This window comes from Lutjanus erythropterus, chromosome 21 (genome assembly GCF_056507025.1).
Source record: "Lutjanus erythropterus isolate fLutEry1 chromosome 21, fLutEry1.hap2, whole genome shotgun sequence".
NCBI classification, from domain to species: Eukaryota; Metazoa; Chordata; class Actinopteri; order Lutjaniformes; family Lutjanidae; genus Lutjanus; species Lutjanus erythropterus.
Genome location: NC_139337.1, coordinates 1,132,501 through 1,147,484, shown reverse-complemented (window position 1 = coordinate 1,147,484; position 14,984 = coordinate 1,132,501). Strand labels below are relative to the sequence as shown.

Genomic DNA, 14,984 nt, shown 5'->3' with positions numbered 1-14,984 from the left:
AAAGTTTAATTTGAATCTACAGCACCTCACTGATAGCCTTCAAAATAGTCAGTTTAATAAATTTTATTTTCTCCAAGCAAACATAAATTTTTTTGTGTTTTGCTAAATTTACCAGATGCACCTCAGATCTTTTGAAAGACCTTGTCATAAGAACTCCCTTAAACAGAGGATAAGGTCCATTTTTTAAGCCAGATGATGATCAAGGCCACAGTTCTTCACCAAGTTTCATATTGCATCAGACTTGAGCAAAGTCATATTCATTGTGTATGGGGTGCCAAATGTAAAAACTTGATTACAGTTTCAAACTGATATATTTTCAATATTTAGTTCATTTTCTTCACATTTAGCTCACTTTACACACATTTGAGACATAAATTATTTAAAAATTTGGATATATGTGAATGAAAATGAAATATTAAATCTAAATGTTAAATTTATATCTAAATGTTAAATCTAAATCTAAATGTTAAATCTATATCTAAATGCTAAATCTAAATCTAAATGCTAAATCTATATCTAAATGTTAAATCTATATCTAAATGTTAACTTAAGTGGCCCTGAGGGCTGTACTACAAAGCAAGCTCAACACAGCCAGGCTTTCTTTGCATGATCTGGCTTGACAAAGCTTAAAACCGCAATCAGAGATAATTGGTATCTCAATGGTGGTTAACAGTTCACTTTGTTAATCCAGGTTTTCGTCTTCAGACTCTGTGCGCGCTCACATAAAAGGGGCGTTTGTTGCATCATTTGACTCTTCTTCCTCATAAAATGACGCAATCGTGAGCCACTTAAGTCAGAATGATCAAGTTGTTATAATTATGAGCTGTGGAAAATATACAAAACACATTACGGCAAAAAGCAACATTGTTGCTGCAAATAAAGCAGGAGAAGAAGAATGCTGTCAGAAAATTACCAATCAACTAAATGCGGTCTTAATGCTGCCGTTTATTCTAACATGAAAACTGCACATTAAACAATAACACGCCATACAGCAGATTTAAACATGATGAAGTCTGTCTGACACTGTCCTATGATGACAGAGACGTGGAGATCACTTAAGTTTTTGACCAAACCAACGTAAAATGAGTGTAACTGATTTAAGATTGTCCGTGATAAATGATGATGAATTTTCTAATCAGTGATCTGAGCTGCAATATCACCAAGACAAAACAGATAACAGTAAAAAGTATTCAAAGTGTCAAAAGTAGTTGTTTCATCATTATTTTAGTGTGTGGAATGTCAATTTAGTGTTAATATGATCTGGAGCAAACAAGGAAAATGACTCTGCATCACCAAACAGAGGTTACCATGACAGCGCGATGCATGCAGTTTGTGCTGCTGTTTCATTACATTATGTTACATTTTTACATTATATGGATTCATTCGGTGATATTCAAACATACAGATCAGCAACTTTTCATTTTTAACGTTCTCCCTCAGTTTAAAAGCTATATCGCACAAACAACCTTGTTTATAGTTAAAGAACAGCGCTTTTTACAGACGATTTAATCTGAAACTCTGAACATAACCTGCTCCTGACCAGGTTATGAGTTTAGCATCAGTTACCATGGTGATCTAGCAGGTTAAAAGAGAGCCACTTTCGTGACACTGAAAATCCTGGCTTCTGACTCAACATAGCTCGCTAACCCATTAATCTCGCTTCATAGTACACCCCTCTGGTCTGTAGACCTACCCAATGACCCTGTTACAACTCTACAGGCCCACTTCCCCATGCCCTGTTCTCTCTGACTCAGTCCTCCTCCAGTCACCCTGCCTCTGCTACACTCCACCCACCAGCCATTCCCACTTCATCAGCCCAACTCCACTCACCTGATCACCAGGGGCGTCACTAGACCTAATACTGTACTGGGGCACACCTGGGTCACAAAGAATTCATGAGAGCGTGCAAAGTGTGTGAGAAAAAAAAACATATTCAGCACTTATTTATCATAAAAAAACATAAATAGTTCTTTAAACTATTCAATCATATCAGACTACGTTGTTGTCTAGATCTTTGATTAACCACCTGAAATGTACTGCAGTAATGCATTTGGCCTACTTGTGCACTTTACTCTAGACTTCTAAACCATTACTGATAAAAGCAAAAAGGAAGAGCAATGAATCTTTTTGAAATATTTATTTCAGTAAACATCTGCAAATTGAACTTAATTAAACTTGAATGGTTTAAAAATTTGGCTCACGACTTGATGATAGGGAAAAATGTTTTTCTTCCTGAAGATAGACCATTTGAGAAGCACTGCACCATCCATAGGCTATATCTGTCAACTAACACAAGCTTACTCAAAATCATCGATGCAGAGGTCCTGAGCAGAACCAGCAGACCATAACCAACATTATGTTTCATGCTGATGAAACTCACTGGAAATTCCCCCCTCAGCTCGTACAGCAAATTAATATGGTCGTCTTTATACAAGGAATAACGTTAGCTAACTTAGCATTAACTTAAGACAGACTTATGTTGCCTAGCTAGCTAGGACTTCACTTACCTCTCTCTCATTCCTCCTGCTTTATCCCTGCTGCTGGCAAATAACTTTCTGATATCCATCTAGGAGTTACAGTTCGAGTCAAATCAAAATCAAGATAATATATTTAACAAGTTGTTGTCGGCTAACGTTACCTACCTCATCGCCTGCCTCTCTCTCTCTCCCTCCCTCTCTCTCTCGCTCTCTCTCTCTCTCTCTCTCACTCACTCTCTCGACTTCGAGTTGACACGGAAGTATTATCAGCTGAAGTCCCTACACATGAATAAATTACCATATTAATTAGCCATGTGCGCATTGTTTATGTGGAGTGAATACAGTAGAAATGAATTACCATACTAAGTAGTATGTGCGCTGTAGTCTATGGTATGTAGACTTAAAACTCTTAAGTGATTTTTTTTTATTGGTGAAATTTTTACTGGTGCACTGCAGATCAATACTGGGGCATGTGCCCCCAGTGAAATCTGTCTGGCGATGCCGCTGCTGATCACATAGCTGCAGCTCATCAGTCATCAACTCAGTATAAGCTTCTCCTGCTCAACCACTTAGTGCCAGATTGTTCTTCAATATGTTCATGCAAGACTCTCCAGTAGGGATGGGTGATATTGGCAAAAATGTTTATCCCGATAATTTATGGCATTTGGCCTATAATGATAAATATGATGATAAAATAATGTTACAATTGCACTTGCATGTTTTTGACTTTAAATCAGTTACCCTATTGCAATCTGTGAGGAGAGCTCCACAAACATTGTTCTAAAATGACAAACTAGCTACTTAACACTAACAGGTTAAAATAACAACCTGTGAGTAGTGACCAATCAGCATTTATTTATAAGTTTTGTTTCATAATGCACTGTTTCAAAATAAAGCAAATAGAGGAAGTAACTTTGTCCTTCAAATTTTCTTATCTTAAGATCACAAAGGAGTGCAAATGCCACATTAAAATTAAACAGGACAAAAACGTTCAGAAAAAGTCACATCAGTGATGATTTCAAGTTTAAATAAAAATATGTCTGTGCAAATTAACCTAAGCTTTCAACATGTAGAATAGCAGCAGCATGACAGGAAATAAAATTAAATATTACATCAAATGCAGTTGGTTTAAGACATGGTTCTTTTTACGTCTCCGCGAGATTCTTCATACATCGCGGGTATGGCCATCTTGGAGAAATACTTTCGAGATGGTAAACTATCTCCGATCCATTTTGTTTATCATTTGTCTTTTCCACAGTGTGAAGTGGCAGCATATCTTTTGTGAGGCTATATGCCACTGCCCCCGTTAGCTCCTTGCAGTGTTTGCTTTGCCAGTCATAAGGGACCAAATGACTAAAGTAAAGTAGTAGGATTCCTTCTAACATTAGCTTTCGCTGTTGCCGACACTGTTGCAACCTCTTGGCGCATCCTTTGGTTTTTACCCAGATAGCACGCATACGTCTCGCCGACGTCGGCCTCAGATCGTGCGTCGGCATTCTCCTCCTGATGTCTGTAAATGCATTGGAGAAGCATCGGCCCATAGCAGGGACATGGTTTGCCATGCGCGCCATTTCAAAGTCGGCAATAGGTCGGCTGTGGATCGATACATTGCACGTTATCCAATTGGTGCCTGTAAGTGTCAGTCAATTTGCAGTCAGTAATTGATGTGATAGGGTCGAAGCGGCACGCCCCGGAACATGTATAGAAATAAGGGGCCGTCCGCATAGAAACCGAAAGTAAACACTCCAGGCGGGTTTTCTCACTCACCTCACAGGAGTTTCTGCATGGAGCAGCACGTGCATCACTGCCGAGTTTGGTTGACTGAGGAGCGTTGTAAAGAGTAATGCACTCATTAGAGAAGGAGCTAGCCAGGGTTTGACGAGTTTTGCACCCTTGGTAAGCAGAGCGAGGTACGTACGCTCAAGCTATGGTCTGTAAATATATTGTTGTTGTCATAAAGTCAATAAGCTGTGTATGCATATGTGAATGTAAATATTACACTGTAAAAAAATAATAATTTGTTTATACGGGTGTTATGTGAAACTCTGGCATTGTTTTTACACATTTGCTTTTGTTTACTTGTAGTTTCACGGTGCTTGAAGAGATGCCAATTAAAGACGTCTGCACCCGTTTGGTGACTCTCTGCACTCGTTATTGATGCCAAGGGCTGCTACAGTGAAACTCGGCGCTACACCTGAGTCATCCACCACATTCTTCCTGCATCATCCAGCAAGTACCAGATAACCCGATGCTCTCCACACCAATGCTCGGACGCCACAGCTGCAGTAATAGACTCTGGGTTTGCACTCAAGATTAAAGTTGAGGTGGTAAGAAAACGTAAAGCTATCTGCTCAGCTAACCCATCATATGATGTTGGACATTTAGTAAACCTAAGAACTTCCACATTTCAAATAATCCAAGAAGGGTCTTGAATATAATATTAATAAATTGTGTAAATTCTAGAGCCTCAAGTGTGCAGTTAAGGCCTATCTCATCTCAGAGACCTTAATTCCTGAACCTTACAATATTTGAAAGGAAAAATTGTCTAACTAGAATATTACCAGCATTCTTGTTCATGACATTTTGTATTGTTTCTGTTTACTTACCTTGGTGTGTCTTGACAGTGTAAATGTCTGATGTGAGTAGTAATAATATAGTTCAAAGAAAATTTAAAGCCACTACTCACCAAATTTGAGTCCAGACATAAAATACTTAAAGGCTTCACAGTACAAACAGACACAAAAGACCAACAAGATGCTATCATCAGCTGAAGAAACAGACAATTCCCCAGAGCCACAACAGGGGAGGTCCAGCTCCCGTGAGCGACGCCTAACAGAAAAGGGCCTAGAATTGCATGAACAGGAAGCACAGAAAAACGAAAGGGCATTCAATAAAGCCTATGATTCCTGGAAGAAAACGGCAAAGGAGATTAGGACAGGACTTAAGACCTTTTGCTCAGCTGAGGACCTTGAAGGAAGTCAAAGGAGCATAAAATCCAAACATGATACAGTATACCAACATTATGAGGCAATTCGGCGCAATCATACCTCTACCCCAGATACTGTCAAGAGAATGGACGCATGTGGCACTCTGACAGCTGAGATTTGTGACCTCACCAGTAGACGACTAGAGAACATAGCTGAAGCATTCAATGACCAACTTGAGAAGGAAAGGGTGAGGATGGTATTAAATAAGGATGAGTATGGGTCTGTCTTTGGAAACACAGAAACAGAAACTGCGATCTCACAAGGATCAGACAGTCACTCAGATGTCACCTCCAGACACTCTAGTAAACGTGCAGATGCAGAAGCAGACCTTGCTGCCAAACAAGAACACGCAAAGGCTATGCAAAGATTACATGCACAACAAGCAAAGGTTAATAAACTGGAGAGTGAATGGAAACTCAAGGAAGCACAAATGTTGGCAGAAATCAAACAAAAGGAGGCTGAAATTAAATTAAAGCTAGACGAGGAAAAAACAAGGTTACATCAGCTACAAGCAGACAATGAAGTAAAAGTAGCAGCAGCTCGTGTGAGAGTGTACAACAACTTCGATGGCCTTGAAATTCCACCTGACCACCAAAACATTGAACCCAAAAACCCACTAAATCCACAAGCTACGCCATTCCAGCCTCATCCTACCCCACCTGAAGTGCCAGCAATTCAGGAAGTCAGCCTGACACAAGCAATTGCAAGCTCATTAACATTAAGTCGCCTACCTGTTCCAGAGCCAACAACATTTACTGGCGACCCTTTAAAGTTCATTGACTGGAAGACATCCTTTAATGCCCTTATTGACCAGAAGCCCCTCCCAGTTAGTGAAAAAATGTTTTATCTAAAAAGTTATCTTGCAGGCGAGGCACGCAAATCTGTGGAAGGATTTTTCTACCGCAACTCAGATGACGCATATCAGGGCGCCTGGGCAGTTCTACAAGATAGGTATGGAAGTCCGTTTGTTGTTCAAAGGGCCTTCAGAGACAAGCTCATGAAGTGGCCGAAGATATCCGCAAATGACCCAACAGCACTCAGAGAGTTTGCTGATTTTCTTCAAGGGTGTGCTGAGGCCATTCCCCATGTTAAAGGACTGTCCATCCTGAATGATTGTGAGGAAAATCACAAACTTCTAAAAAAACTGCCTGAGTGGATGGTGCGCAGATGGAGCCGTATTGTTGTGGACGAGTTAGACAAATCTGGAGACTATCCAAGTTTTGTACAATTCACAGAGTTTCTGCAAAAGGAAGCGCAAATAGCTTGTAATCCCATTGCCTCCCCCCTCTTAATGAACATTAAAACTACAGATGAGAGGTTTCCAAAGAGAGCTAAAGCACTCAACACAAGCACTCAACTGAAAAAACCTCCCTCAGAAACACTAGAAAACTCAAAGCCAAGACCACCTTGCTTAGTTTGTAGAGATGAAAATCACGGTGTTGCTAAGTGTCCAACCTTTGCAGTAAAGAGTACAGATGAAAAGAAAGCCTTCATTCACGAAAATCATCTTTGCTTTGGGTGTTTAAGAAAAGGACACACCACCAAAGAGTGTAAAAGGCGGCACACCTGCAGCACATGTGGTCGACGTCATCCAACCTCCTTGCACATGGAGAAAAACACAAAACCTGTGGAAACATCAAGCGAAGGTTCTGTAACCACAGGAGATCCTGCAAGCAAAGAAATTCACAAGGTCATGACCCACGCACTGACACAACATGTTTCTGCTACCTCCAGTATTGTTCCAGTTCTTGTGTCATCAGTAACAGAACCCCAAAGGGAAATTCTAACTTATGCCCTTCTCGACACACAGAGTGACTCCACCTTTATTTTGGAGGATTTAGTTACAGAACTGAATGTGACCACTCAATCAGTGCAACTTAAACTTAGCACCATGACAGCTGTCAACACAGTAATAGCAAGTAAAACTGCCAGTGGTCTACAAGTTCGGGGACTCAGCTCTGAAATCTATGTCAAGGTGCACCAGGCCTACACACGAGACTTTATCCCAGTTGACAAGTCTCATATCCCTACTAGAGGCACTGCACTCAAATGGCCTCATCTGCAACACCTTGCAAGCAAACTACCACCTCTCCAAGACTGCGAGGTGGGATTGTTAATCGGTTACGACTCCCCATCAGCACTGGCTCCCTTGGAGGTCATCATGGGGGGTGAAAATGAACCTTTCGCTCAAAGAACTCTGCTCGGCTGGAGCATTATAGGGTCAGCCAACCCCCACTTGGATAGACAGGGAAACCAAAGTTTTGTGCACCGAGTTGCAGTGAAAGAAATACCAGTGCTACATACCAGCGACATACTCAAAGTCCTAGAATCGGACTTCAACGAAAGGAACTATGAAGATAAGTTTGTGTCCCAAGATGATGTTCGCTTCATACATCTCCTCAGTAACAACATTAAACAGAAGGAAGACGGACATTATGAGATGCCCCTTCCCTTCAAGGGCAGTGGTCCACCATCTCTCACAAACAATAAAAGGCTGGCTACTGTTCGGCTACAACACTTAAAAGGGAAGTTAAAGGCCAACAAACAGTATTATGACCATTATACAGCCTTCATGCAAGAGATCATCAACAAAGGTGATGCAGAGCCAGCCCCCTCACCTTCTGAAGGACAGATTGTGTGGTACATCCCACATCATGGGGTGTACCACCCCAGGAAGCCAGGCAAGTTAAGAGTCGTCTTTGATTGCTCAGCAAAATTCCGCGGCATATCTCTAAATGACACTTTACTGACAGGCCCTGACTTAATCAACTCCCTAATGGGAGTTCTTTGTCGCTTTAGAAAGGAAGCAGTTGCTGTGATCTGCGACATCGAAAGGATGTTCCACCAGTTCTACGTCTCACCAGAAGTTCGCAACTATTTGAGGTTCCTCTGGTGGGAGGATGGACAGTTAGAAACAGAACCAAAAGAGTATAGAATGACAGTACACCTTTTCGGTGCCGCCTCTTCTCCTGGTTGTGCCAACTTCGGCCTCAAGTATCTAGCACAGCAGCACAAGGCCAGCCACCCTTCAGCTTCAGCCTTTGTAGAGAAGAACTTCTATGTTGATGATGGGCTAACCAGTGTTCCAACAGTCAAAGAGGCAAAGGAATTAATTGTTGAGGCACAACGGCTTTGCAAGGCTGCGGGTCTGCATCTACACAAGTTCAACTCAAACAGAAGAGAGGTCCTCTCTTGTGTAGCACCTTCTGAAAGGGCAGTAAACTCCGACCCTCTCAACCTTAACCCAGATGCAACACCTGACGGTCACATACTTGGCATTCAGTGGTCTATAGAGAACGACACTTTCACCTTTAACCTTGATGCAAAGGACCACCCCCCAACACGCCGTGGTCTCCTGTCAGTAGTTGCCTCTCTGTATGATCCACTTGGGTTTGTAGCTCCTTTCACCCTGAGTGGAAAATGCATTCTACAGGAGCTGTGTCGTAGAGGCATTGGATGGGATGATCCAATTCCTGAAAACTTGTGTTCACGGTGGGAGGAGTGGAAGAAGGGTCTCCAAAGGTTAAAGGAAGTCACAATACCAAGATGTTACCACCCTCAAAACTTTGGCAACGTTGTTAGGGTGGAACTGCACCACTTCTCAGATGCCAGTAATACAGGATATGGCTCATGCTCCTACCTCAGGTACAAAAATGACAAGAATGAGATCCATTGCAGTCTCATAATGGCAAAGGCAAGGGTTGCACCTTCAAAGATCACAAGCATCCCGAGACTGGAACTCTCAGCTGCAGTCATCTCAGCTAGGATGAGTGTTATGCTGAAGGCAGAACTTGAGATGAAAATTGATGAAGAATTCTTCTGGACTGACTCCCAAGTAGTGCTAGCCTACATCAACAATGAGGCACGCAGGTTCCAGATTTTTGTGGCAAACCGTGTTCAACTGATAAGAGAGTGTACAGATCCAAATCAATGGCACTATGTTGATACAGCACAAAACCCAGCTGACCATGCCTCCAGAGGTCTTCATGCAGCAGACATCTCCTCAGCTAGCTGGATATCAGGACCCAAGTTTCTATGGGAACAAGAGGTGCTCCCACCACCTAAGCCCTCAACAGAGTTGCTTGTTGGGGATCCAGAAGTTAAATCCATTCAAGCACTAGCAACCCAGGTCAGTGAGAAGAATGATATCCTAAGCCACCTGAGCCGGTTCTCCACCTGGACAACACTTGTTAAGGTAGTCGCCAGAATCAAGAGACTAGGGTCTAAGCTAAAACATCACGGTGACATTGTGACTGTTGAAGAGCGTAGGAGAGCTACTGAGGTGTTGATTAAGCTCGCCCAACAACAAGCCTTTCCCCAAGAACTAAGGGGACTCCAAAAGAGTTGTCAAGAGGAAACTCTCACGAGTTCAAGCCCCCTCTTTTGCCTTGATCCTATTCTGGATGGGGGACTTCTTCGTGTTGGTGGAAGACTGAAAGAGTCAACCCTCAGTCAGGAAGTAAAGCACCCCATCATTCTCCCTAAAGACAGCCACATCACCAAGTTGATTCTGTCTCACTACCATGCCCAGACCTGCCATCAGGGGCGAAGTCAAACCCTGATGGAACTCCGAGCCAATGGATTTTGGGCCATTGGTGGGAGTAAATCAGTTGCCAAGTTGATACACAAATGTGTGAAATGCAGGAAACTCAGACGACCAGCTGAGGAACAAAGAATGTCAGAACTCCCCAGAGAACGTTGTGAAGCCTCAGCTCCCTTCACGTTCTGTGGTATGGATTGTTTCGGCCCATTTGTCATCAAGCGGGGTCGCAAAGAGTGCAAGAGATACGGACTTATTTTCACCTGCCTGTATTCTCGAGCAGTCCATATTGAAATGCTGGAAGATTTGTCCACAGACGCTTTCATCAACGCATTAAGGTGCTTTATCAGCCTTAGAGGAGCCGTTTGTCAACTCCGCTGCGATCAGGGCACAAACTTTGTGGGAGCTAAAAATTAGTTCAGGGAAGCCCTCAAGCAATGTGACACAATGGCCCTGGAAGCCTTTCTGGCAGATAAACAATGTGAATTCATTTTCAATGCCCCATCAGCAAGTCATGCTTGCGGCGTCTGGGAGCGACAAATTCGGACCATTCGGAACGTGCTGAATGTTACTGTCGCTCAGTGCCATGGTAGACTGGACGATGCCTCCCTTAAAACACTGTTCTATGAAGCAATGGCCATTGTAAACAGCCGTCCACTAAATGTTGATGGAATCAATGATCCAAAATCACTGGAACCCCTAACTCCAAACCACCTCATCTTGATGAAATCTAAGGCTGCCTTACCACCTCCTGGAAAATTTGTAAAAGAAGAACTGTATGCTGCAAAAAGGTGGCGCAGAGTACAGTATCTGGTTGAGCAGTTCTGGAGCCGGTGGAAGAAAGAATACCTCCTGAATGCCTCCTTAAGGCAGAAGTGGCATCTACCCCGGCGCAACCTGAAAGTGGATGACATAGTCATCATCAAAGAAGACACACTTCCAAGGAACGAGTGGCACCTCGGACGTGTGGTGGAAACCATAAAGGGGACTGATGGCTTAGTTCGTCGAGTCAAGGTACAAGTAGGGGAACGGAAACTAACAGGGAAAAGAGACCTTCCCTCTAAACCCTCAGTCATTGAACGACCAATCCAGAAGCTTGTACTCCTCCTTGAAAATTAATTAATTTGCTGCCAATACAAAAAGATACACTTACATCAGACATGTTTGTTCCATTATGGTGGCCTAGAGCCTATTGGTATATGTGACCGACCCATACCTTCATGTGTAACCATTTATTATAGTCTGGAAATCATGTATGATTCATTGTTGTTTACCTTGCTGAGTTCATTCATCATAACATGATTTGGTGGGAGTGTAAGTGTCAGTCAATTTGCAGTCAGTAATTGATGTGATAGGGTCGAAGCGGCACGCCCCGGAACATGTATAGAAATAAGGGGCCGTCCGCATAGAAACCGAAAGTAAACACTCCAGGCGGGTTTTCTCACTCACCTCACAGGAGTTTCTGCATGGAGCAGCACGTGCATCACTGCCGAGTTTGACTGAGGAGCGTTGTAAAGAGTAATGCACTCATTAGAGAAGGAGCTAGCCAGGGTTTGACGAGTTTTGCACCCTTGGTAAGCGGAGCGAGGTACGTACGCTCAAGCTATGGACTGTAAATATATTGTTGTTGTCATAAAGTCAATAGGCTGTGTATGCATATGTGAATGTAAATATTACACTGTAAAAAAATAATAATTTGTTTATACGGGTGTTATGTGAAACTCTGGCATTGTTTTTACACATTTGCTTTTGTTTACTTGTAGTTTCACGGTGCTTGAAGAGATGCCAATTAAAGACGTCTGCACCCGTTTGGTGACTCTCTGCACTCGTTATTGATGCCAAGGGCTGCTACAGTGCCACTATCAACGGAACTGAGAGCAGGCTTTGGAGCCGGAGAGGCTACTTCATGTCAGCCAGGACTAGTCTTCAGGTAAGCTCACTATTTAGCTGTATTTTACTTCTTAATTTACTGTAATTTCTCGGTAATTTCCCTTATATTACTACATAATTACAGGCCTGGAAAATAAAGGATTACCAATAATAATAATAAAAAAAAAATCACCACCTGAAAAAGAGGTGTGTCAGGTATTAACATGCTCCAAAGTGACCTACATGTAATTTACCTGCCCTGGTTTCTGCATTGCCTGTGTTGACTTTAATTACAGGTGTGTCAAGCATGATCATCTGCTGAAACTGATTTCTTTTGCACTCAGAAGCAGGTAGCCTTAATGGTGTTGTGCCAATAGCCCTTTCTGGCAGAAATCTTGCTATTATCACTAAAAACATGATTAGTTTCCCCCTCTAAACCCAAGAAGCTTTTAAAGTGTTAAAAAGAGATTGGATGGTTATAATTTACAGCACAGAGCAGGTAAAATAATAAAGATGATGAACAAAAACATAAGACCAAACACATATAGAAGAGGATGTGACGTTATGTTTATTGCACATTATGACTGTGTGATCCAGATAAATGCAGCTGTTATGATATTAGATGTATATAAACTGAGTGATTCAGTTTTTGGTGGACTAACGTTATCACTTTTTGGCACGACACAAGTCAGCATCAGCACCTACTGTTGTGGTTTAACAAGTTGGACCCAAATGCAGATGATGCAAGATGGAGGAGAGCAGTTCAAAAAAGGTTTAATTAAATAAAACAGAAACAAAGAAACAAAGGCTTACACTGAATACATGGAGGTAAAATCCAAAGTCCAGGAAAACAGGATCCAAAAAGGCAAACTCAAAAAACAAGCCAGGGGGAAAAAAAACACAGAAGAATCACAGACGGGAGACACACAGGATGCAGGCTGACATACAGGAAAAAACAAGCATGAACTTATAAAGACACAGAGGAACACAGGGACTAAATAGAGAGAACTAACAAGACACAGGTGGGCAAACAGGTGAAAGCCATGACAATCAAAAAGAGTGGGAAAAAGAACAAAGACAGGAAGTAAAACTAGACACATGAGGGAGAACCAAGACTACCAAAATAAAACAGGAAATCATCAAAAAACCAAAACCATGACACCTACAGTCCCAAAATGTTTTCCAGTAGTAGTTGTACAGTATAGTAGTAGCACGAGTAGCAGTATTGACAGGTTATTGACAGGTTATTGATGTGTTAGCAAGCTAACAAACCTTAACTTTAGCTTACTGGATTTCTGTGTATTTCAGCAAACGTTAGCTGTTTGTCTTCATACCTGTAGATGTTTCTTTAAGTTGGACATTGAGTCCCTGGATGATGACAGTATTTTGACAGCTGGGAGGCATAATTTGATGTTGTTCCACTTTTCTGATTTAAACTCAAAATGATGCCGGAGTTTCCATCCAGTAAAAGCATTTCTCTCCCCGGCATTGGCCATAATGATGAAGGACCTTAGCTTACATTATGTTTACACACAGATTGAGGCTACGCCGTTGGTCGTTTCACGTGTTGATTTGTTGTGGTGTTGTGTCGTAAAGTGTCACAATACATGCACACTGTGCAAGTGTCTGCTGCATTGTAGTATATCCCGTTTGATTTTAAAATGTAATCCTGCTAAGTAATCCCCGTTTTTATCAAATACACCGGTAATCTGATTACATATTTTTTCTGAACTGTAACGGATTACAGTTATCTTTTTTCTTAATTACGTAATGCTTTTACATGTAATCCGTTACTCCCCAAGCCTGTTTATATGTATATAAATGCAATAAATACAGCAGGTATATTTAATTATGTCATGTTTAAAGGAATTGACGGAAGGGCACCACCAGGAGTGGAGCCTGCGGCTTAATTCGACTCAACAGGACACAGGAAGGATTGACAGATTGAGAGCTCTTTCTCAGTTTTGTGGGTGGTGGTGCACCGTTCTTAGTCGGTGGAGCGATCTGTCTGGTTAATTCCGATAACGGGCGAGGCCCCGACATGCTAACTAGCTACGCGGCCCTCTGGCGGTCGGCGTGCAAGCTTCTTAGAGGGACAAGTGGTTCGGAAGCCACGTGAGATGGAGCTATAACAGGTCTGTGATGCCCTTAGATGTCCGGGGCCGCACGCGTGCTACACTGAGCGGGTCAGCGGGCTTCGTCACCTAAGCCGAGAGGCCGAGGTAATCCTGTGAAACCCACGCTCGTGATTGGGACTGGGGACTGAGATTCTTCCCCATGAACGAGGAATTCCCAGTAGGTGCGGGTCACCAGCCAGCACCGATTGAGTACCTGCCCTTTGTACACACTGCCTGTCGCTACTACCGATCGGACGGCCCAGCGAGGTCGTCGGACCGGCACGCCGGGGGCTCTCGACCCGAGTCCCTGGCGGTGCCGGGAAGTCGCCCGAACTTGACTGTCTAGAGGAAGTAAAAGTCGTAACAAGGTTTCCGTAGGGGAACCTGCGGAAGGATCATTGCCGGATCGGGAAAAGAAAAAGACTAGTTCTGGTTTTTTTCGTCCTTCCCTTCCCACATGCCGAGGGGTCTCTCGCACAGAGTCCGTCCGGGCGTCCGACACGTCGGTCGTGGCGGAAGTGGTGGGGGGGGTGGTTGCGCTGTGAGGCTCTCCCACCCACCGCGCCGCCGCCGTGCTGGGTTTCCCCCAAAGCGCAAATCCCGTGGTGGCGGCGTCCCACGCCGCGGCCTCGGTCAACCCTGGTCTCTGGCTCCGGCTCCATGTCGGGGCCGCCGGGTCCCCCGTCAAGCAAACGCCGTCGCGCAGGGTTTGCGTCCGGGGGCCTGAGTCTTTCCTGATGGAGGCTCTGCCCGTGGACAGTCCCAGGCCGGTAACGGCCCCCGTCGCCCCGGGACCCGGGCTTCTCGGAGTCGGGTTGTTTGGGAATGCAGCCCAAAGAGGGTGGTAAACTCCATCTAAGGCTAAATACCGACACGAGACCGATAGCGAACAAGTACTGTGAGGGAAAGTTGAAAGAGAACTTTGAAGAGAGAGTTCAAGAGATCGTGAAACTGTTCAGAGGTAAACGGGTGGGGTCCGCGCAGTCCGCCCGGG

General features: G+C 43.4%; 1 protein-coding gene and 1 pseudogene across 2 annotated transcripts; both read left to right on the top strand.

Annotated features, from left to right (window-relative positions):
- Positions 1-4,113: 4,113 nt before the first annotated feature.
- On the top strand, positions 4,114-11,814 carry LOC146307170 (uncharacterized). Of its 2 annotated transcripts, none has more exons than XR_014772761.1 (2): positions 4,114-11,592; positions 11,768-11,814. XR_014772761.1 is itself a non-coding variant. In XM_084747713.1 (2 exons), exon 2 carries the CDS (start codon positions 5,232-5,234, stop codon positions 10,419-10,421), a length of 5,190 nt encoding a protein of 1,729 aa, XP_084603839.1. In that variant the 5' UTR covers positions 4,114-4,387; positions 4,563-5,231; the 3' UTR covers positions 10,422-11,814. The 2 variants fall into 2 exon arrangements, 1 of the variants encoding a protein (XP_084603839.1); XM_084747713.1 differs by having other exon boundaries at positions 4,114-4,387; positions 4,563-11,814.
- A 1,897-nt stretch (positions 11,815-13,711) lies between these two features.
- On the top strand, positions 13,712-14,383 carry LOC146307169 (18S ribosomal RNA; annotated as a pseudogene; the record flags this gene model as incomplete).
- Between the last annotated feature and the right edge of the window lie 601 nt (positions 14,384-14,984).